This window comes from Phalacrocorax carbo, chromosome 6 (genome assembly GCF_963921805.1).
Source record: "Phalacrocorax carbo chromosome 6, bPhaCar2.1, whole genome shotgun sequence".
Lineage (NCBI taxonomy): Eukaryota > Metazoa > Chordata > Aves > Suliformes > Phalacrocoracidae > Phalacrocorax > Phalacrocorax carbo.
In genome coordinates this window covers 33,409,508-33,432,228 of record NC_087518.1, presented here as the reverse complement: position 1 = coordinate 33,432,228, position 22,721 = coordinate 33,409,508, and the positions used below count along the sequence as shown (strand labels likewise).

The 22,721-nt window shown below is 48.3% G+C and overlaps 2 protein-coding genes across 3 annotated transcripts; both read left to right on the top strand.

Moving 5' to 3' along the window:
* Positions 1-631: 631 nt before the first annotated feature.
* Positions 632-6,888, top strand: RGS16 (regulator of G protein signaling 16). Its single transcript, XM_064454538.1, has 5 exons — positions 632-843; positions 2,150-2,251; positions 2,942-3,003; positions 4,324-4,490; positions 4,759-6,888. The coding sequence occupies exons 1-5, from the start codon at positions 764-766 to the stop codon at positions 4,957-4,959; spliced, it is 612 nt and encodes a 203-aa protein (XP_064310608.1). The 5' UTR covers positions 632-763; the 3' UTR covers positions 4,960-6,888.
* A 7,125-nt stretch (positions 6,889-14,013) lies between these two features.
* RNASEL (ribonuclease L) lies at positions 14,014-21,768 on the top strand. 2 transcript variants are annotated; one of them, XM_064454537.1, is made up of 7 exons: positions 14,014-14,100; positions 15,131-16,756; positions 17,117-17,205; positions 17,618-17,808; positions 17,913-18,030; positions 18,825-18,946; positions 20,006-21,768. In XM_064454537.1, exons 2-7 carry the CDS (start codon positions 15,307-15,309, stop codon positions 20,139-20,141), a joined length of 2,106 nt encoding a protein of 701 aa, XP_064310607.1. In that variant the 5' UTR covers positions 14,014-14,100; positions 15,131-15,306; the 3' UTR covers positions 20,142-21,768. The 2 variants fall into 2 exon arrangements, with proteins under 2 accessions (XP_064310607.1, XP_009499457.2); XM_009501162.2 differs by having other exon boundaries at positions 14,027-14,368.
* The last annotated feature ends 953 nt before the right edge of the window (positions 21,769-22,721 follow it).

The following is a 22,721-nucleotide window of genomic DNA, read 5'->3' as shown; positions in this document are numbered from 1 at the left end:
TCTGCCAGTATGTGGGGTCAGACATCAGTCTTTATTTATTCTAACTGTGGACTGGCAGCGTAATTTGGGGAAATGTGGAAACATTACACCCTTCTGCTCTATATGCAGTGCAAGGGGAGGTGTATTGCTTTGTCCTGGGGAGCGCAAACCCTTTCCCCGGACTTTGCATCTGCCCCTGGGATGCTGCAAAACAGCCTGGCTCTGCTGGGGACTGGCATCCCCCGTTTAAACCACCTGGGTAAAAGTGTGCTGCTGCAATGCCACCATGACAGCCTCCGCAGTGCTGGGAGGATTGGAAGTCCTCAGGCAGCAGGACGGAGCTGACTAATTGCCGTGCATTAAGGCGTCTGTCCTGTCCCTCTCACTCTCACCATTTGCGTACCCGCCTGCCAGCAGTTACTCAGCACGCTCTGCACGTCGGTGGAAACAAGCCTGTTTTTTCCTGTTATCGAGGAAGCAGTTATGACTGTGATGCTCAAGGACAAGCCTGGGCCTCCCATTCCCCCCCTCCCTTAGCAGCACAAAAGAAACCTACCTAAGCTGTTATCTTCACAGGGCGCTGCCAGAGCAGCTTTTGGTTGGCTGGAGGCTGGAGCGATGCTGGGTCCCCCTCCCAGCTCTCCCGCCTCCCACCCGATATAAAGCACGGCTCCTCACCACTTTTCCAGACGACAGCACATGACCACGGGTGCAGGTGGTGCCGTAGCTGCCTGTTGCATGCTGCTGCTGCTGCTGCTGCTGCTGCTGTTGCTGTAAGGACCCGATGACTTGCTGGATGCCTGGGTGCCCAGCTCTCAGCATGTGCCGGGGGTTAGCTGCACTCCCCATCACTTGCCTGGAAAGGTAAGGGCTTTGTCACACCACAGTTCTGGGATGCAGAGGGTTAGCTGGAAAAGATGCACCTAACTTTGGAGTGGCTGGGCCAGCCTCTGTTCCTGTGGCAGTGATGTTTTGGTAGATATTGGGATGCAGAGTGCAAGGAAACATGCAGTGAAGGATGGCCTGTGTGATTTGTTTTGGCTGTATCCCCAGGAGGGGAGCACAGATGTAAAACATGCAGGGGAAGAGGAGGCTGGCTAGGGCTGCCCTGTGTGTGTCCAGGTGGATGAACACACAAGGGCTGTTTTTCTGGCTCCATCTCTGCAGAACTTGCTTCAGGTTGACAGCAGCAGGACTATTTTTGTCAACACGGTCGAAATGTTAAGTGACATGTTGCTCCTCCTGCCAAACATGGCTACAGAGCCCCATGCCGCCGGCTTGACATTTAAACACTTATTTTTGTATGAGTGCCTTGGGATGCCTGAATGAGCTGCAGCACACAAATAGCAGCAGGGCCGCGCGCTGCCTTGGGGGGGACCCTGGGGAGAGGAGCCTCTTTAGCAGCAGCTCCAGCCATACTGCTGCAGACATCTCCCGGCAGGTGGGTGCCTCCATGCCACCACCACAGAGCTGCGGTGACAGGCAGCTGCATCCCAGGGTCTCGCATAGAGGGCTCTGGCATGGGAGCATCGTGCTGCCACCAGGCTCGCTGGGTCTCAAAGACATGGGGTAGGTGGATGGTGCCACCGGGGAGTGCAGCCATCTCCATGGCATGGTGGTAGGACCCTGGTGACTCACGGACACCCCCAAAAAAAAGCAGGGAAGCATTAGCCCTCCTGCAGCAGCCTCTCAGCAGGGAGATGCTCCCGCTTTACTGAGCAGAAAGCAATCACTGTGTTTTTCCAGTGTTTGGAGAGCAGCATAGCACTGCCAGGAGAAGGGGATGGGAAAAGGAGCCAGTTTAGCTCCAGGGAGCTAGGGGGGTGGTGGGGGCTCCAGCTGGGCACTCAGCAGCTGCTCTGTTACCTGCCCCAGAGGAAAAAGCTCGCTGTGCTTTATAAATGCATGTGGCACTACCTGGGAAGCGAGCAGGAGGAAACAGTCCCCTGGGCTTAATGTTCTGCTGAGCGTAGTTGCCAAAGAGCAGAAAAAGCAATTGGGGGAGCATTTATTTTATACATTAGAAGCAAAGAAGCAGCTGAAGCTGAGGACTGAGGGCTGCCCCACCAAGCTTTGTCGGGTCCATAGAGTGCAGCCTCTGTGAGGCGGGGGAGTGGCAGCTGCAGTCTGGCAGTCCTGCAATCCCACCTCTCCCTTTCCTCCTTTCCAGAGCCAAGGATCTGAAGACCCGCTTAGGGATCCTGCTTCATAAACCAGAGCTGGGACACAGGATTGGGACCTCCAGCAAATTGCAGCTGGGCTCCAGGCGGAGGTAAGCCAAGCAGTGCAATGTCCCAGCTTCAGCCCAGGACAGGTCCCCGTGGACCAGGCTGTCCTGGGGAATGCTCCTGCCCATCTGCATAGCAGAGAGGACAGGATGCAGCTCACCCTCCCCGTGGTCCCACCCCGGCAGGCAGGGAAGGCGGATCACTTCCCAGCTCCACCAGTTATAAAATCAGACTGGAGAACTGATGCTCTGGCATTAGGCACAGGAAAGCAGATCCTTAGCAAAAGGTCAGAAACTCAGGCGGCTCCCGCAACTCCTGGTGTCTTCGACCACTGCCGGGTACACCCAGGGAATGCAGGCAGCATTAAAAATAAAATACTAAATATTGCTGCTGAAGGCAAGGCACCTTCTTGCAGAGAAGGCTCTGCTGGGCTTGTACCAGCAGAAGAGGGCTTCTCTGCATATCTTCTAGAGAAGCTACCTGGCCAAAGCTGCGCTATGGAGCTGAAGTGTGGTGAGCTGTCGGGGAAAGTAAAAGAAAGGGAGAAAGGAAAGAGAGCCCACAGGTAATGGACACTGGGGTCTCGCTTTGGTTTCCTACCGAGTGCTGCTGCCTTAATTTTTGTGCTGTCTCCCATTAATGGGGTTGTTTGACTGAAGTGCTCCCGTCCTTCACGGTAGGGCAGGTGTGTTGGTGGTGGGACAGTTAGCCTTACATCTTTTTGTATTTTTCAGAGACTCCTCACAAGAGGTACTCGAATGGAGGGAGTCCTTCGACCAGCTCCTGAAGAGTAAAAGTGAGTAGGATCTTATTTTCTTCTCTTGGTGAGAGTGTATAGGACGAACATGATCCCTGTAAGCAAGGGGGTGACTGTATGCCGGGAGTCAGTGTACAAGGAAATCTTGTCTCCTCAAATGAGATGGTTTAGGATTTAGAAAGAGGCCCCTTTCCTGCCCTGACAGACCTGATGCATGAGGTTCATTGCCTGGCTTGTGAAGCTGTACCCTTTTCTTTTGGATGGGTGCTTTCTGGGGGACACAAGAACTGTCTCGCAATGCTTTGCTGCTGCCTCAGGACACGAGCATCATCATGGGCATCCTGTGTGCAGCAGTCAGTCAGGGTGAATGTCACACCATACCGTCCCGTTTTCCACACTCAGAAGGCAGTGTCTCTGCTCTCAGTGTCCTCCCTTGCACAGCAATGAAGCCACCTCCCCACAAGCTTTTGCTGCTTAGAAAACTACGTTGCTGCCCTCTGTCTGTCTGTCCTGTGCCTCCAGGGATGGCTCTTCCACAGGGAAAAGGAATTCAGCTGCTTCACTGAATTACACATAACTGCTTTTCCCTCCAGTATTTGCTATCCATATGGTGATGCACAGGGTTTCTGTAAGGTGCTGTCTCCCTCTCTCCCTAGTACCTCCAGACCCAAGAGAGAGGAGCTCTTTTTGAGTCCCACAAGTAGTCCCTTCCTTACCCTGAGCTTTAAAGCAGGTCCATAATGGCAGAAGTGCCAAATTTTAATACAAAAGTAGTTGGCTACCTTAAAAGCTATTCCACAGCAAGAAAAAGTCCTTCCATAGTGCTAGTTTGAGGATAAGCATATTTTTTTTTCCAGCCTTCCTCACGTGCTGTGATGGCTAACAAGCATTTCCAGCTTTGTAACTTAATACATCCCCCCAGCCTGGCTCTGAAATCCTTGCTGCAATTATTCTCTCATACTCCTCAACATCTCGTTCCCCCTAGATTTCAGCTGAGAAATAAAAACAAAGCCATTGCTGCTTGGTTCCTGCAGGCGTAATGATACCTCAGTGGATTTCTCCTTAGGTAGAATTAGCTCTTTTCCGAAGCTGTAAAGAAAATACTCTGAAGCCTCATTACAGAAAGGTCAGATAAATAAAACAGAGGATTACTTGTCTGTGGGAAAGGATTTTATTGGAGTCTAGTGGCCAATTAGCAATGTCTCAGAGGGTGGAATTTGCCTGGAGGGAAAGGAAATCTGCAGATGTCATGGTCTGAGCTCCCAGGGCGATGCTTGCCAGCAGCACCGCATCTGGCAGCCATCCTCCTCTTCCTCCCCCTCTTCTGCCCTGTTAACTGCTATTCTCTCCCCTCCCCAGGTGGGGTGACAGCCTTCCACACCTTCCTGAAGACAGAGTTCAGTGAGGAGAACCTTGACTTCTGGCTGGCTTGTGAGGACTTCAAAAAGACCCGGTCGAAAACCAAGCTGGCCTCCAAGGCCAACAGGATCTTTGAGGAGTTTGTCCAAAGTGAGGCCCCCAGGGAGGTGAGAGCATTTTCTGCTTCTGTCCTGTGGCATTGAATAGGGTGAGAAATGAATAAAATATCCTGGTAGGTTTTATTAAAGTGGGAATATGTGTTATGGCTCATGAGAGCTTTCATTTCAACTACACGTGGAATTTCAACAACACAGAGGGATGTAAAGGCTTGCAAGCATCTTCACCCTTCTCTGAAGATGAAGAAAACAGTTTTCATTCCCCCATGGGAGGGGAGTTAACATTGAGTTAATCTTTGTGGATGTTGCTTCCTTGCAGGTGAATATTGACCATGAAACCAGGGAGATCACCCGGAAGAACCTTTCAGGTGCCACTTCTGCTTGCTTCAATGAAGCCCAGGCCAAGACCCGCACCTTGATGGAGAAGGACTCCTACCCCCGGTTCCTGAAGTCTGCCTCTTACCAGGACATGACCAAGCAGGCCACCAGCCGCGGCATCAGCAAGCGGTCGCATACCTGACCCGAGCCTGAATCCACTGCGCGGGGACAGGCTGGGGGACCAGGCAGAGGCTGAGAGGCAGCGTGCAAGGACTGAGGTCTGTGCGGTGGGGTTTTCGCTGAAGTCCTGGAATTTCAGGAGGATCCCCAGGACCTCAAGTGCTTCTGCTTCTCACCGAGCTGCTGGGAAGAGAGGTCCTCCCTCCCCGGAGGAGCAGAGCAGGTGGGAATGGCTCACATGCCAGCGTGTGCCCGATGCCTCCCCTTGCAGCACAACCAGAGACCTGCACCACCACAGGGACAGAAAGAAATAGGATTTGAGTTGCAAGCCTGGGAAAAAGAGGCTAGATTCCCCTGAGCATCTGTGACCGGAGCGCTCCAGCCTGCCTCTGACCTGCAGCATCAGCTGCTGGCTGCAGAGCCAGTGCAGGAGCCTGTGATTCCCGCGGTGCCCAGGGCAACTGCCCCAGACCTGCCTGCAGGGCTTTTTCTATGAGGGAATGGCGAGGATAAAAGTCCAAAGACTATGTGGCATCTTCAGCTGGAGGGACACTGTGCCTGCCTTCTCCTGATCCTGAGATCCTTATGCTGCTGTTTCCTACGCATGCTCTGCATCAAAGCTTTACACCTTCTTCCAGTACAGCGTGTCCCTAGCAGTGACGTTTTTATCCCTTGCTTAAACTGCATGACCTTTAGATTGCACATAATCTTAGGTCACATGCATAACTTTGGATTACTATTACTGTTATTTATTTTATCATCATTATTCTTATATAGATGTTTATTAGAAAAGCACTGCTCAAAGCATATGCATGTCCCTTGCTCCAAGGAGCTTGTAAATTAGTTTTGGATATTGTAGCATTTAGCATGCTTCCCACCTTTTCTGTATAATAACTTGAAGGATGTTCAGACAGATCTGTAACATGACCATGGAGCAAGGTATGTGAATAGCAGCAGCGAGAGCTGCGGTCAGGCAGGGCTGTTAGAGGGGTCTAAGGTGGCGGGTTTCCCATGAGCTCAGAGAACTATTGACGGCAGTAAAAGGATGCTTTGCATTCTGTGCTGTTTCCTTTCTCTCCTTAAAGATGTGGATGGCATCTCTGCACATAGACTAGCAGCTTGTCCTAGACAGAGAATAGCGATGTAAAACAGGCACTTTGGTGAGTGATCATATTGAAAACTTATTTTTTACATACGGGAGAGAAAACCTGGGGCTTTCCTCTGGTTTAAAATTGGACTTGGCATTCCCTTGGCTGGTGAAACCGGTCTGCAGCCACAGCACTTTACCAGAAACCCAGGGAGCCAAGCAAAATGCTGTGAATTCAGTGTCGTGGGGGGCAGCAGGACATTTCATCAGTTCAGGCCTGTGGTGTGACCTCTTCAGAAAGCCCTTATGAGCAGGTGTTTCTGGGTCCTGCAGCCTCCCTGAAAAGCTATGGATCCTGTTTGGCAGCAACAGTGCCAGCAGCTGTGTGGGTGGGTGATGGGAAGCCCACCAGTGGCCTGTGCTGGGTTCCCAGGAACGTGCTACTAGCATTGTTTCCTACTGATACAGCCTGAGGCTGCCACGTGTACCTCCATTTATCCCTAAAGACCAAACCTGGAGGTCCTTATCCCACTGGTACTCACTCCTTGCCAAGGGAACCATCTTTTGCTCCCCCAGCATTGGCAGGAGCACAGGATCTCTCGGGCTTTGTGCAGCTGTTTGAGCAGAGCAAGGGACCGAGGACCAGTTTGGGGTCATTATTCTAAGTCCTCTTCCATCTTTCCCCATCCCGGTTCTACCTCTGAGCCTCGGTGGGTCCTGGCCGTGTTTACAGGGAGATTTTAGCTGTTTTCTTAATTATTATTTATTTTTACAACTGGAACCACCTTTGTTGTGTTACTGAAGTGAACAACACACAATGGTCTGTTTCCATTTCTAACAAAGTATTGTCGTTATAAAATAAAATGTAAAGAGGAAAGTACTGTGACAACACGTTTTTTTTATGGTTGTGGGCTTTCAATTAATTGTTACATTCTAATTTTGGACAACTTGCAAAGCATACTAAAGAAAGCTGCTTGTGTTGGATGCCTCAAGGGGCATTTACAGTTGCTTTAAAAGTTTCAATGTCAGGAACACAAAAAGAAGGGGAAGACTTGTGAAGAGTAAAGCTTCATGGTATTTGGCTTATTGAAGAGACTTGAACAGTTCACAGCAAGAAAGGAAGCAGAAGTTAAGTTTTTAATATATTAATTGCCAGGGTGTTCAGTACTGTTTGTATTGCTCGCCATTTTCTGAGCACTTTACAGGACTGCAGTTCCCAATACCTATTTAATATCAGTAAGACACAGTTGTCTTAAAAACATAGGAGGACTCAAGTTAAGGCTGCTGTTTGCAAAAACTGCTTTTGAGTTGGTATCATAAATAATATTTGATTTTCGTTGGTAACTCAGCTGATGATTGAATCCATTTACAAGGGGGGAATTGTCTGGCTCTAGAGGAGATATTAGAAAACATCCTACCCTTGTTGCAGCATGTGCTGTCTCTGAGGTCTGAGGAGTCCCCCGTGTCCCTACGGGATGCTTTAGGAGGGCAGAGGCAGGGTGCATGGTGTGTGCACCTCCAGGGACTGAGGGAGCACTGGAGGGTTGCCTGCGGCACGAGCGATGCAGGGAGGGGAGCATCCAAGTGTAGCACACAGATGCTAATGCTTTGAATAAAAAGGAAACAAAACATGTTTTTAAGTTGTCTTCTTTCTATTTACTGTGTGTTTCGGAAGCCAAAACTAACTGGCCTGCGTCAGCAGAGGAGAGTGTGAGCAGACTGCCGAGGAGGAGGAGACGGCATCATAGGTGACTAACTCAGGAGCACTCAGGTCCCCAGGCATTACTATTAGCACAAGCCAGCCTCTGCCATTAAAAAGCCTTCTACAAGCAACTGCATCTATAACAGCACTTTATGCCTCGTCCATGGGAGTCCAAGGATCATCGCTCTTTATAAAATACATCAACTCTTCTCTATCTCTATTCCCTACAGTTCTCATCCACCTAACCAGAGGAAGGCTGTTTAAACTTCCCCTTATCTTTTATTCACTATTTCATTAAGCATGGTCTTGTCTTACAAGACAGACGGTTCGGAATTACAGCAGTCTGCATGTATACCTGATCTTAGTGCATGTCAGAGGGAAGAAATGAGCTGAAGTGTGTCCAGGAAGTATTTAACTTATCTGGCATGAAAGACTTGGGGAGAGCAGCAAAACAGTCTAAAAGCAGATAGAAACAAAATAATGATTTTTTTTAACTGCAGCTTCTAACTGAAAAAAGAGAATATTTTGTCTTGCATACCTTGAAGTTAATTTAAAACTGATTGTCCATTTAAAAATATTTAAATTGGCCAACAAAAAAGTAAGAAAAAATCAGAATGAAAATCTTTTGAGCTTTCTTTAGAAGGAAGTTTGGGGCTGCATCCATTCTTGATGCACTACGCGTGGAAATGGATGGGCCAGGTTGAGCCTTAGCCTCGGCGGTAGTGCTTAGACTTCACAAATGATAGCAGAGTATCCTGTTTTCACTGTGGTTTAATCTCTACAAGTCCGAGATGCTTCCCAAAGAGAAACTTTGGTCAATAAAACCATGCCTGTGTCCAACGTGTCCTCTGCAATTGCTGGCCAAGCCCAGTGGTAATATAACAAAACTTTTAAAGCCTTGGGAGGATAAAAAAACCACCAACCCACAAAATTGCCTTGAGAAAGAAGAGCCAAAACTTCCCGTGACTGCCTTTGGGCACATCCAGCTGCGGTTGCTTCCAATAAACCATGATGGAAGTTTCCCAGGGTAGAGGCTGTGAATTTGGAAGCAGCAGAGAAGATTTTAACTCTGGGGAGCAAGCATGGGGGCTTGTGCTGCCCCTCCCCAGGCATGACACATATTTGCTCCAGGGCCAGGTTTCCATAAGCTGGGAGGGGATGTGGATTTATTTGGTGGAAAAAAACACCAGTTTCCCTCTGCCCTGGGACCCAGCATGTTCCCAGCAGCAGCTTGGTGGGGTGGCATCGCCTCTCAGCTGCCCTGTCTCCTTCTGCAGCTGGGGGTCCCCACTCCAGCAGAACCAAGCAGCCTTAGGGCACATACATATGTGCATAAGTGGCCCCATAAAGACACGTGTTTGGGCAGGTGGATGTGCATGTCTAGGTGTGTGGATGCTGAGCTTTCTGTTGCATGCACCACAATGGATACGCATGCATAACAACACACATATGCAGGCAAATTCGTAGGTGTTTGCATGCGTGTACATCCATGATTTCTTTTTTAAAAGAGAGTCCGAAAATAAATGCTACAAAATGTTGTTTAAATGTGTTTTTGAAGGAAGCTCACCAGCAAAGGGGATGCACTGAGCTGTTTCAAATACTGTGAACACCTTACCCAGCAGTGCTCTGCCAGCCCCTGTGCCAGCTGATAGGGAGGAAGGAGCTGTATTGCACTGCTTCCCACTCTGCAGCTTTCACTTTCACGGCCTTGGCCTGAATAAAGCGCCAGAAATCATGAGTGATGTGTTTACGTATGGCTCGTGTCCCTCTACTACGTGTGCGGCTAAATGCCAAGGTTGCCAATCTGGTCCAGCTGTGCGCAGGGATTCTTACCCCCAAGGGTGCCTCAGAACTGAGAAAAAATTAATAATAATATTCATGCTTTCTGACACTGCTGGGGAGCTGAGGGTAGCACCAGGCTCTGCAGCCCTCTGCCTCCCTGGGGCTGGGCCACCTGTATTGGAGGGCTGTTCTGATCCAGTGCAGCTGCAACCTGGGCTCAGCCTGTGGGGAGAAGCAGGGAATGAGAAACAGCTAGGAGAAATGCTGCTGGAGAGGTGCCTCAGCTGCTCAGGAAATGCATTTAAGCTCAGGTCCTCAGCCTGGCTCCTTGTTTGTCCTATTTTGGCTGATCTGGGATGCCTTCAATGGACCTGCTCTGCTCTCCTTGCCCAGGGACTGGTACACAGTGCCCTGTTCAGTGAGGTCCCTGCCTGCCTTGCTGTTGCCCTTACCTCTTCTTCCCAGCCCATTCCTGCTGGCAGATGTGCTGGTCTGGTTTTGTGGTGATGAAGATTGAGCAGCAGCCTAAAAAAGGTAGCAAATGTGGATTAAGAAAATGTTAAAATACTCCACAGTAAAGTGAAATGTGGTTGATGTTCCTGCATGGACAGCATCACCTGTCAGTGTTTAAATTGCATCCTTCTGTAGGCTATTTTCCAGGCCTGAGTTATAAACCTGAAAGTCACATCAATATGGCCAAGCATATAAACTCTGGGCCATTCCCATTTGAAAATATAATAAGGAAGCAAGTACAGGCACATGAAGGAAAAGGCCATCCCACTATTCATAGCTACATTAAAACTTATTTTGACTTTGGCAGGCAGTTTTTGTTGCCGCATTTTAGCTCATGTTTATTTGTGGCTGGTGGCCAGGGTGTGGGTGCTTACGGATGTTATCTCAAGGGAAGGGTTGCAAAATGTGTGCGGGTCTATCAGGATAGAGGAAAAGGAAGATTTGCTTAATTGTGCCCTTGATTTCCCTGCTGCATGTGTCTCTGCAGCTCATCTGAGTCCCTGTCTGCATGGGGGCAAATAATGAATTTGCAGAAGGAATACAGCAGGAACTACATAGCCCAGAGGCTACAGGAACAGCTGTGGAGGGGACCCCTATGACTCTCATACTTTAGAAAACCTTTGAGGACCTTCTCTTCCCCATAAACTGCCTGACACAGAAGTTGAGAGTTTGATCTTAAGCTGTTGCGTATGAATCTATGGAAAGCAATTTGGATCAGGGAGGAAAAACAGGGAAAGCACTACCAGCAAATCCTTCTTTGCTGGTGTACGGGCACAGGACACTTCTGCCACAGCCCTGCTGGTTGCAAACGCCTTGTTCCCAGCATCCTTGGGTTTGGGTTTCTACCATCCTAGGGGTTTTCATCTTCCCTGGACTACTTTAATTAAATCAGCAAGCTGAAGAAGGCTTCTGTACTTGGTGGCTGGGTGATGTGGTATTGTTATGTACTGTAACACTGACTTTTTTTGGATGTCCTTATTGTTGGCTCTGAGTCAGTGATGTGCCCCTGCTCTGCTTCTTTCTCTCTCTTCCAGCCTGCAAATGGGAAGCTAAACATTGGCAGCTAGAGCCCCAGCTCTGGTCAAACTGGGAGAGATGCTGTTGAGTTCAGCAGATTTCTGTGAATTAAAATGGGATCTTGACAGTGATTTGAGATTGTTTCATGATCTTTGTCCCTGTGGGGCTGTGTCAAGGTCACCTGTGGCAAGACAAACTGTGAAACTGCATGCAGAGACTGAGGGATGTTTCCAGACCTTGTGGATGTGCTGCATGCTGCGGAAAGCAGGATGCTCAATATGATAGTTAGGTGCAGAGATATGACTCCTGCACAGGCGGAGCTTTTCAGAGCATTTATGAATGTTGCGAATGCATTTGTGAATGTTGGCATGCCGATACGAGCAAGCAATGCAGGGTACATAAGGATTTGGGTATGCATGTAAAACATGTGCAGGACTGCATCCATGCACCCCTTTAGGGTGTGCTTTTCTGCATACATGACCCTGTGCATCCAGCCATGTCTCTGTGCATATATGCAGACGACCAGTTTCTGCATGTACCAACGTACTGCAGAAAACCAGGCATGAATTCATTAATGTGGTTTCAGCCTCATTTCAAGTGTGGTCTAAATCTTGCAATTGGCATAGTTCAGTGGAGGTGGCTGGGGATGTTACATGGCTCTGCAAGCTGGTGAGCTCATCTTACATTACAGGGCAGTGGGGGAAACTGGGTGGCACCTCACAGCCTGGGTTCCTTCACGTATTTCCTGCACATGCATAGCAGGTGGATGGGAGGGGCTGGAGGACTGGGGTCCCTCAGGTGGCACTGTATTTACACCAAGTTACCTACAAGGAGGCTAGTGCCAGGGCAGCAGCCAGCTGCCTGCTTGCCAGCATGGGTGCAGTTAGAAACATGCTGTCTGTGGCATAAACAGACCTGGAGCTCAGCAGTTCCCTGGGTGAAATTTAGCAGCGTGGCTAATTTCTTCATGTGGATGGATTTCATAGAATCATAGAATCACAGAATCATTAAGGTTGGAAAAGACCTCTAGGATCATTAAGTCCAACCCTCAATCCAACACTACCACGTCTCCTAAACCATGCCCTGAAGTGCCACGTCTACACATCTTTTAAATACCTCCAGGGATGGTGACTCTACCACCTCTCTGGGCAGCCTGTTCCAATGCTTGACCACTCTTTCAGTAAAGAAATTTTTCCTAATATCCAATCTAAACCTCCCCTGATGCAGCTTGAAGATGTTTCCTCTCATTCTATCGCTAGTGACCTGGGAGAAGAGACCAACCCCCACCTCAATACAGCCTCCTTTCAGGTAGCTGTAGAGAGCGATAATGTCTCCCCTCAGCCTCCTCTTCTCCAGGCTAAACAACCCCAGTTCCCATTCCCTTAATCTCTCCTCATAAGACCTGCTCTCCAGACCCTTCACCAGCTTTGTTGCCCTTCTCTGGAGATGTTCCTGCACCTCAATGTCCTTCTTGTAGTGAGGGGCCTAAAACTGAACACAATATTCAAGGTGCGGCCTCACCAGTGCCAAGTACAGGGGCAACATCACCTCCCTGCTCCTGCTGGCCACACTATTCCTGATACAAGCCAGGATGCTGGTGGCCTTCTTGGCCACCTGGGCACACTGCTGGTTCATACTCAGCCCGCTGTCAACCAATGCCCCCAGGTCCTTCTCTGCCAGGCAGCTTTCCAGCCACTCTTCCCCAAGCCTGTAGTGTTGCATGGGGTTGTTGTGACCAAAGTGCAGGACCCGGCACTTGGCCTTGGTAAACCTCATACAACTGGCCTCGGCCCATCGATCCAGCCTGTCCAGGTCCCTCTGCAGAGCCTTCCTACCCTCGAGCAGATCAACACTCCCGCACAACTTAGCGTTGTCTGCAAACTTACTGAGGGTGCACTCAATCCCCTCATCCAGATCATTGATAAAGATATTAAACAAGACTGGCCCCAACACTGAGCCCTGGGGAATCCTGCTTGTGACCGGCCACCAACTGGATTTAGCTCCATTCACCACAATATTCTGGGCTCGGCCATCCAGGCAGTGTTTTACCCAGCAAAGAGTACACCTGTCCAAGCCATGAGCTGCCAGCTTCTCTAGGAGGATACTGTGGGAGACAGCATCAAAGGTTTTAGTGAAAAGTCCAGGTAGATAACATCTGCAGCCTTTCCCTCATCCACTAGGCACGTTACCTGGTCACAGAAGGAGATCAGGCTGCTCAGGCAGGACCTGCCTGTCAGGAAGCCATGCTGACTGGGTCTGATCCCCTGGTTGTCCTGCACTCGTCTGGTGAGTGCGCTCAAGATGAACCGCTCCATAACCTTCCCCAGTACCGAGGTCAGGCTGATGGGCCTGTAGTTCCCCAGATCCTCCTTCCATCCCTTCTTGTAGATGGGCGTCACATCAGCAAGCAAAAGGTGAGGAAAAGCTTAAAATAAAAAAAAAAAAACCAACCCAAACTCCCACCTCCCAAAAAAAGCCCCAAACCCCTACCCCCAAAAAAACCCCAGCACTGGTGCATTCAATGCCTCTGTGCCTTCAGCCCCTGAACCACTGCTGAGCATATGTTTGTAAACAGGGTCTCTATATGTGGGACCGTATGGGGAGAGCACTTTTCTTATGACCTCTCTGCTGCGTGCTGAAAAAAAAAAGTTGCCAAACACCCTCCAAAAAGCCCAGCATCCCCCCACGAGTGGGTTAAATGCTTCCAAGGCTGCTTCTTCCTGGGCGGGGACAGAACATACTTTGCTGGGAAGCAAATATTATCTGGGGGTGCTTGCCTGGAAGCAGCAGGGAAGAGCAGCTGCTGAGAAAAGCCGCTCCTGGCTTTGAAGGCATTTTAAGCAGTGGCTGGATTTCTGGCTGGGCAGAGGGACCCCTTCCTTGCCTTCCCGTGGTGGGCGGTGGCGGATGACGCCAGCCAGGGTTGCATGACCTTGCACGTCAGCAGGCATGCATGGTGCGCAGATGCAAAGCAGCTCCTGGCTGAAAACCAGTGAGACGGGACAGACTCGTTTAAACATTTCCTAGGGTAGGGCTCTGCTGCTCCGTGGAGGAGGAGGAAGGTGTGCAGACCCTGCCTTCCCCCGGCCCATAACTCTGCCTTCCCGACAGGGGTGGTGGGTGAAGAATTTTAGCCACACCGTGCCCCGGGGATGCTGTGCTGCTTTTCCAGCCAGGAAAGTAACATTTTAACTTGTTTTCTATGTGGCAAAAGGCATAGAAGTTACTGCAAGGAAATGAAATGCATCTAAAACAATGCAAAGGATATTCATTTCCGGCTTGGGAGTGGGGGGAGAAACCATCCTAAAGTGGTCCTTGGCTTTCCTGAGGGTAAATTCATATGACTTTATACTTTGGCTTTATAACTTAAGACTTCTCTGCTCTTTTCTCATTTGCTTAGATAATTTATTCACAGTTCGGCTTGTCAGATGTTGACTCCTGAAAGTGCTGGTAACTTTGACCAGCCTTTGCAGCCAGGGAAATGGGAACTGGGGCTCCAGTTTTTCTAGATACTAGGTAGATATAGATAGATCAGGTCCTACCTGATTAACCTTTTAATGTCATGAAAAGCTTACGAAAGGCTTCTGAGCAGGTAGGGTCTCCTAATTGTCTGTGGAGGCTTAAGGTTGGCTCTCTGTCTATTCCAGGTATTGGATCAGGGACTTCCCACGACTGTGTGTGTGGCTGCCATCAAAAACTGAAGGGGAATGCCATCTTTGACTGCTGCTGCATTCTCCACCTAAAAACATCACCTGGGCGGGGGGAGGCTGATTTACTACATAAAGTGTAGTAGATCTGAGATAACATTTATAGCAAGAACATTCTGGATTCTCCCCCATTGCCTTGCCCAGACACCCCAGCGCCCTGAGGATGCCTGCCTGGGCTGTGATTAGTGCTGAGACCAGGCAAGTGAACAAGATGGGTATGTATGTCTGGGTAAATGCTAAAGTCATGCTTCTTGCCTGGCTTTAGCTCTCAGCTGGCACTGGCATTGCTGTCCTTAGTTGCCCCTCACACAGATCTGCAGGACATCAGATGTAAATGGCGAGGTTTCACAGTTTAATAAAACAAGATTTTCTGTTTATTAATTAGGTGAAGACCACAAAGCCCTTAAAATAGCAGTCTATCCTACCTAGTGTGTTTCATCAGCCAGACCCAGAGCATCCCCCACAACGAAGGCACTGAGCATTGCACCTCTTCCATCCTTCAGTAGGATCCTGGGCTCAGGTGAGGAACACCAGAGGTACAGAGCCCTGCCTCTGACCATCATGGAGCCCACAGGTTGCAGCCAGCAGGAGGCATGTACCTCTTCCAGCACGGAGACAGCAGAAGACCTTGCCTTCAAGTTAAATGCTGCTCTGAGGGACAATAATAAAAAAGATGTGCTGGAGCTGCTGGAGAAGGGGGCAGATGTGAACTCCAAAGCAGAAAGTGGCTGGACACCACTGCAGAGCGCCGTGCAAGCTGATGATGAGGACCTCATCTGGCTTCTGCTGGAAAAGGGTGCTTGTCCACATGCCAGGAAGGACAATGGTGGCACTGCATTTACTGAGGCAGCAATAGTGGGAAACGTGAATATACTGGAGCTCCTCCTTGATCGTGGGGTAGATATTAATGACCACGATGACAACGGCTTCACAGCTTTCATGGAGGCTGCATGGTATGGGAACCAGGAAGCCTTGAAATTCCTGTATAGCAAAGGAGCAAATGTGAATTTGAGGAGGGTGGTTAGTGAGGAAAAATTGAAACTGCATAAAGGAGGTGGGACAGCACTGATGGATGCTTGTAAGAAGGGACATTTCTCGGTTGTAAAAACTCTTGTCCAAGAGATGAGGGCCGATGTGAACATCTGTGACAACAAAGGTAGAAATGCCTTGATCCATGCCCTCAAGGAGGGTTGTGCTAAGGAAACATATGACTCAGCTGTCTCCATAGGCCGTTTCCTGGTGGACTGCGGTGTTGATGTGAACAGCAAAGATGAATGTGGGAAAACTGCCCTCATCCTAGCTGTTGAAATGCGGAGCCCAGATTTGGTGAAAGCTTTATTGGAGAAGGGTGAAATAGATATTGATGATGCAGATGAGGAGGGCAACACAGCACTGATGGTGGCTGTAGAGCAAAATGATTGCAATATAGCAAAGTTGTTGTGTGAAAAGGGAGCAAGGACTGATGTTGGGAACCTTATTGCTGTTGCAAATAGGAACCGTGCTCATAACATGCTACGTCTTCTTCGTCAGTATAATGCCAGGTTTGTTCCAGAAACCCTCAAAGACTGGGAGCCAAAAAGCAAACGCTGGAGGGACCAGCTGAAAAAACTTTATAAAATATATCGCCCTATGATTGGCAAACTGAAGACATTTCAATACATCCAGCAGAGAATTCAGGATACTTCCCAAGGCGGCATCTACCTGGGGCTCCATGGTGGGACAGAGGTAGCAGTAAGAATAAGCCGCAGTACAGAGAGTGACAAAGAGAAAGCGTTCTTCGAACAATGTGGTAACTGTGAACATCTACTGAAGCTCTTCCAGTTTGAGAAGGCAGGAGGCTACATGTACTTGTGCTTCCCCCTCTGGGAGAAAAACCTTGAAGAACACCTACAGGAACCAGAAAACCAAATGGATTACAAAGATGCTCTGAGGATGATCTTCCAGGCAGTGAGAGAGCTGCACTCCCTCGGATTTGCTCACCGGGATCTGCATCCCCGCAACTTTTTCATAGGTGATCTTTTGCTTTCTCAGTGTTTTCATTTAGCTTTCTTGTCACCTGTAGTTTAGAAAAGATGTTTCATAGCTGTCTGTAAAAAATCAGATGTCTCTATGCAGAATGGGGTATTGTGGCATTAGCTCTCCTCTTTGAATAAGTATAGATATGATTGCAGACAGCCACAGAGGAGCAAAGAGAACAGCTTTACATGTCTCCTTAGATCTGCCCTCCTTTCCAGGGCTTTGCAGACAGATCAACCGACAGAAGATCTCTTTAGAGATTTGTTCTCTAAAGAAGGGGCCATCCAGTAGTCAGTGACAGACTGTATCAAGGTTTTCCACTATTATTTATTAACAATTTCTCTTATTTCCTCAGATTTAGGTGGAAAAATTTACTTGGCGGACTTTGATAATAAAAGAAAGTTGATTGAAGGCAAAAAAGAACTTTTAAACTCAGATTTAGAGGTAACTTCCCTGCGAATCAATGTAAGGTTTCCAATTTCAGATTCTCTCCAGTATTTTCTGTTGCTGTGAATCCTAAGAGAAGCCTTTCTGCATCCTCAACTAGAAAACACCTTGATCTTTGGGAACACCCGTATAACAATAGGTGCTGCGTAAGGATGATAGTGATTAGGGTGCAAGGCTGGTGCTGGCATATCCATAGATAACCTGTGAGCATGATTATGATGCCTGTCTCCTCTGTCTTTGTGCACGCAGCTTCTAAGTTTGTATTTGTGCTTATTTGTATACTTCTGCACACCTATAGGTGCGTGTGTGTTCACATATACAGCCTGCTCATTTAGGAATACCAGTCTTCTTCCATTTGATAAGAAGTTTCATGCATCTGGCACATGAGCAGTGCTGTGTTTCTTTGCAGGCCCTCAGCAGGCTGGTGCTGTATGTTTTAACAGGGGGTAGGAAACCCCTTCAGCAAGTCAGTACAAAGGATTTGGCTACTGATTCTTCAGATTATAAGGAGGCTCTGGACCTTGTAAGTAGCCTGGTCTCTCATGATGAACGAGGCTTGGAAGGTTTGAGCAAACATCCCTATTTCTGGAGCAAACAGGCGTAAGTCCTAGTAGTACAACAGAAAAGCTTTTTGTTCGGGATTTGCCTATAGCGCTGGGAACAGCAGTGTCTTGTTGCAGCTAACGAAGCTCCTCGTTCCACAGCAGGTTCAAGTTCCTGAAGAGTATATGGAATAAAATCAAAGATCTCTCCAACCGAAAAGCTCTCTTTCAAGCTCCTAATGCTACTGAAAGTTTTCCTTACCCGTTGTGGACCAAGAAGGTAATCCTCTTCTCTTTGGGTGGATATGAGGCTTGAGGTAGACTTTCAGGCAGAAGCTTTTCCTGAGTTTTTCGCAGGCCCTGTTTAAAACCATAACTGGAAAAAAGTAGCCCCACGGAAATACAGATAACTGGGGAAACAATTAAATCTAAGCCACATAGTCAAAATACACCAGACTAAAGACATTGATGCTAAAGGGAGCTTCTGTTGACTGGAGTGGTAGTAGGGGATGGTTGTTATAGAATTAGCTGGCAAATCTTCAAGGGTGTTTACTGGTCACCCCTTAAGACAAGGACCTCTGGCCCTCGTTACCAGCAAATTTCTGGCAGAAGTGTTTTGTTAGATTGGCTCAAAAGCAATGAGACCAGGCCTGCTTTTGCAGGCAGCATCCTGAAAAGACATGTTGCATCTTTTGAGATCTGACAGTCTCAGTTCAGTATAGCAATCTGCATGGCCCTCTCAACAGTGGCACGGTTTAATCAAGACTTCCGAGTCCCTCCTGCCCTCCAAGAATGCACGAAGATGTCCTGTGCCACGTTGACAGTCCTAATATGAATTCCATGCCTTGGCAAGGCAGGAGAGGAAACACTTAGCAGACTTGGGGGTCTGTATAGCGCATGGCCTGCAGAATGAACTCTTCTGCTCATGTTGGGAAATATGCTTCTCAGGGTCACAAGATTTATCCATGCAAGATTATGTCCTTGCAGAAAGGCAGTGGCTGTGCTGAGTGGAGGTAGATGTGCTGCTTTTGTGATGTGTGAAAGGTAAAGAATAATCTAAGTGCTTTTTTTCAGATTGACACCTGTGTTCTGAATATCATGGAAAATCCTAGGGAAGGAAGACATTTCAAATATAGCAACGATGTCACCGACCTACTGAGGCTCATCAGAAACCTGGATGAACACCCAGATGTCAGGTACATGTTCACATCCTTGCATCTGCCACAGTTGCATTCAAGGGAGCATCTGGGTATCTGTAAGCATCAGTGAGTTTGAGAGCAAAATCTTCTTCAGATGGTTTTCCAGAAGAGCGAAAACAGCCAGGATGTGGGAGATAGTTGCTCTAATGACATGAGCTTTCATGGACTATATCCTCTGGCAGCACAATACTGTGTGAAAGATTGTGCATCATGGCAGCAAGCAGTCTGGAGTCAGCCCTCAAAATTCCTGAGGGTAAGAAAAGGAAGTTAGCCCACAGGATTAGTCCTCAGATTTTGAAGAAAAATCTGACTCCCAGATCATCACCCACATCACTCCCAGAACACCCTCAACCAGACTTTTCCACTCCAGAGAACTGGTGGCAGCTTCCTCTGCACCCTTGCCTTTGCAGAGCAGCCTGTGGGGCAGAGAGGAGTCTTTGACAGCTGAGGCAGGTCATGGCTTTACAGCAGAGGACACTGTGAATGTGTCCTGGGCTATTACTTTTGCTACAGGCTGGTGTTTCTTCCCATAACTCCAGGAAGGTTTTTAGATCACACTTAAATATTTGTATCGTCCTTTACACACTTGAAAAGCCTCCTTATCTACCTTGCTAGTACTTCCAAAGTGCTGATGTTTACTGTGCTGAAGTACTTTGAAATACGGATCAGGAAGCACCAGTTCTATTAGAAGATCCCATTAGGTGATCTTCACTCCTAAAGAGCTGCCAGAGTCTCCAACCCTTTATAGTCATGGGCGCTTTTATGTGAGGTTAGAGGTGGTGTTAGCTCCTATTGATGGTTTCACTGAGGCTGGTGGCCAGCACTGCTCTTCAGTGAAGACGCAGGTGGGATTAGGCAGATGGAGGTGCTGGAGGAATAGTGAAAAAACTGATTGAGGAGCTTCGGGATGGTATAGAAAAGTTGCAGTTCAAGGATTTCTTAGGAAACCATTCCTCTGGAATGGCTTTTTCTCTGCAAGGGAGGAACCAGGGCATCCTGGACACTTGATTCCTTGGGCAAGCTTTAAAAATCCATTTTTGTTTTGTTCTCTTTCAGGATCAGCAAAAAAATAGGAGACTATGCTGAGTATTTCTTGAAGCTTTTTCCAGCACTTACCATTTATGTCCATAACAGTTTACGCCAGAATCCTGAATACAGTCACTTTGAAGACATTCAGGACCCTTCTTTGTAGGATGTTATTGCCTCATATCCCATGTCTGAACCAACCATCACTGCCTTCTTTTATCCCCTATTTCTTCATCTGCAAAAGAGTTGAAGTAAGTGGGTAAGGAGATGGGAGAGAGCACGTAGAGGGACACAGACTTAGACTAAGAAATAAAAGATGCTTCAGAAGTGTTTGGTGTGACAACCACAGGCTTTGAAGAGAAACAATGTCGAGTGCCAGCCCAGGTCTCCCTTGACTACCTCCGTCCCTCTGGGCTTACCTGTCTCTGTGAGGTAGAGATCAAGGCCCTGATCCTTATGGAGAGCAGGGAGCTGTGGGACAACCTCCATATACCCAACACATCTGGCAGTCAGGAGAAGAGCTCAGCCATTGCCAGGCCACATGGGACTCTCTGATAAAGGAAAAGAAGCTTGATCTCCCTGCTAGTGCCAATATTCCCTACAGCTTGCACTGATGAGCTGCTCACCTATCCCTAGAAAGTAAGGGATTCTCTCTTTTCAGTGTTTTTGAAACACAGCAGCCAGAAAATTAGATGCATAGGCAATGGTCTGGCTGCAGAGTTGCCCTTGGCCCATTATCCCTCTGATCTGGTCGAGGCATACTCAGCCAGCCTGATGGGACTTGAAGGACTACTTCTGGGGGGACGCAGGAGATGTTTCCATGAGGAACAGATGTAAGGAGCACAATCCCACAAAACTCTGCTACTGTGAGTAGTCCTGACTCACCTGAAAAAAGTCACTGATGTCAAAGGGGCTGCAGACACCAGTCCTCCTGGAAAGGACAAGCTCTGCTGTGGCAGGCTGGATCTGCAAGGTGGGCTATGCACAGGCACCCCCTGGCTTCAAAACAGTGCTGCTGGTGGTATATCACTGTCCTCTTGCCAGACTTGGTGCCCTTGCACAGAGCTGGTGCCCATACAACTGTCACATGCAGCCAGCTCAGAGCTTTGATATTTGAGGCTGGGTGGCACAAACCCACTTCTGAAATCCTGCGGCATGCAATGTGTGTCTGACTGTCCAAAGGCTTGCTTGTTTCTCGCCTAATGCTCCAATTTGCACAATGATTGTATGTTGCTTATGGAAGTATTTTTCAGCTGTTGAAAATGTTTTTAATGTTTTTCAAACCAAGATTGTTATTCTTTCAGTTAGCCTCTGGAGAACCAAATCTGGAATAAACTTGCCTGGAAAACTGATTCTTACTACAGTCGTTTATGAATGAGGTCCCCCATCCCCTCTGCACAGAAAGAGACAGTCTCCAGCATTATAAAATACCCAAAAGGCTGGGATTGTTGGCCTTTCTGTGGAAGTGCCTCTTGGTTGTTTAGGTAAAGTGGTAGATGGCTTTGTTACTGCTCAGATGAATTGCTTCTTGCCCGTACATATATCTGATGGGAAAGATGTTGAGAAATACCGAAGGCTTCCTGACCTAGGAAGAAAGCTGTCTCTAGTGAAATAAGGAACTGAATGGTGGGACTTTTTGCATTGTTTTTGGGGAGGATTGTGAGGATTTTGTGGATGAGTTGAAGTACAAAGATGAGCATCAATGTTTGCACATGTCTCTTCGCATACATGTAAAACTCTAGGAGTGGATGTTTTACTTATCTCCTCTACAAATAAATTGCTGCCCAGAATGAGTCATTGTTTAGCTGCGTGTGCTTATAGGTATATATACCTGCAAACCCTCAGGCTTTGCTGTGCATGAGTTGGGTTGCAGACTGCCACGCATGTGTTTGTGGCTCATGAGGTCTGTGTGCCAGCCTGCATCAGTGGTCCTGCCTCAGAGCAAAGGTCCTTCTGATGGTCTTGGGAACCCTTTAAAATACATAAATGTAACAACAAGAAAGCTTGACTACGCAACTGTTGATGAGTTGCCATTAGAGCAAATGCAACAAGGAGAATGTTGACTCTTCTTGTGTCAATACTTTTAGTTTTTCCTTTCCTCCCTGCTGTTTCTGTTGTTGCTGTTCTTTTTCTTGTGCCCAGAAAGCAGAAGGACACCCAGAGATGCATGTGTGGGTCTCAGCAGCTGGGGAGCAGGGGTGCTGTGGGGACCACAGTGGCTCTGTGCTGCAGCAGCACGTTTCTGCTCTTGCATGAGGAAAGGTGAGGCTGTGGGCTGGGCTCCTTCAGCATCTTGTAAAAATGTCACATTTCCAGCTTGCTTTGACCTTTGTGTCTTCTTGCATCACTCTGCTGTTTTGTTAAAGAGCTGTGGCTTGGCAGCCTTAAAAGGCTGTGGAAAGGCCTTCCTGAAAGCAGAGTCTCTGCAAGGATGTCCAAACCAGTGCAATGATTAAAGCCATGGAGGTTGTGACTTGTCTCTCTCGGGCAATCAGGCTGCTGGGAAGAATTTCCAGGGAAGGCTGGTGTGGTCTGCAGGGCTGTGTCCTGCTTTCCGAGAAGCCAGAGGTGCCAGCAGGCTGGTGTCAGCAGAAAAACTTGATCCATGCATGGTATCTGCGAAGCTTATTGCTCATGGAGAGTCAGGCCACTAGAAGAGGCAGGGATGCAGTACTGGGACCAATTCTGTGGAAAACACCAGGATGCCTCTCCTCCTTACAGGGTCGGGAAGGATGGGCAAACATCC

What these genes read in the sequence shown, in the direction of transcription:
- RGS16 (XM_064454538.1), top strand. Translation starts at nt 764, where the DNA reads ATGACTTGCTGGATGCCTGGGTGCCCAGCTCTCAGCATGTGCCGGGGG. An exon ending in CCCATCACTTGCCTGGAAAG is followed by an intron (nt 844 to 2,149) that starts GTAAGGGCTTTG and finishes CCTCCTTTCCAG; the next exon opens with AGCCAAGGATCTGAAGACCC. An exon ending in CAGCTGGGCTCCAGGCGGAG is followed by an intron (nt 2,252 to 2,941) that starts GTAAGCCAAGCA and finishes TGTATTTTTCAG; the next exon opens with AGACTCCTCACAAGAGGTAC.
- RNASEL (XM_064454537.1), top strand. Translation starts at nt 15,307, where the DNA reads ATGGAGCCCACAGGTTGCAGCCAGCAGGAGGCATGTACCTCTTCCAGC. An exon ending in TTTTAAACTCAGATTTAGAG is followed by an intron (nt 17,206 to 17,617) that starts GTAACTTCCCTG and finishes GTTTCTTTGCAG; the next exon opens with GCCCTCAGCAGGCTGGTGCT. An exon ending in ACCCGTTGTGGACCAAGAAG is followed by an intron (nt 18,031 to 18,824) that starts GTAATCCTCTTC and finishes GCTTTTTTTCAG; the next exon opens with ATTGACACCTGTGTTCTGAA.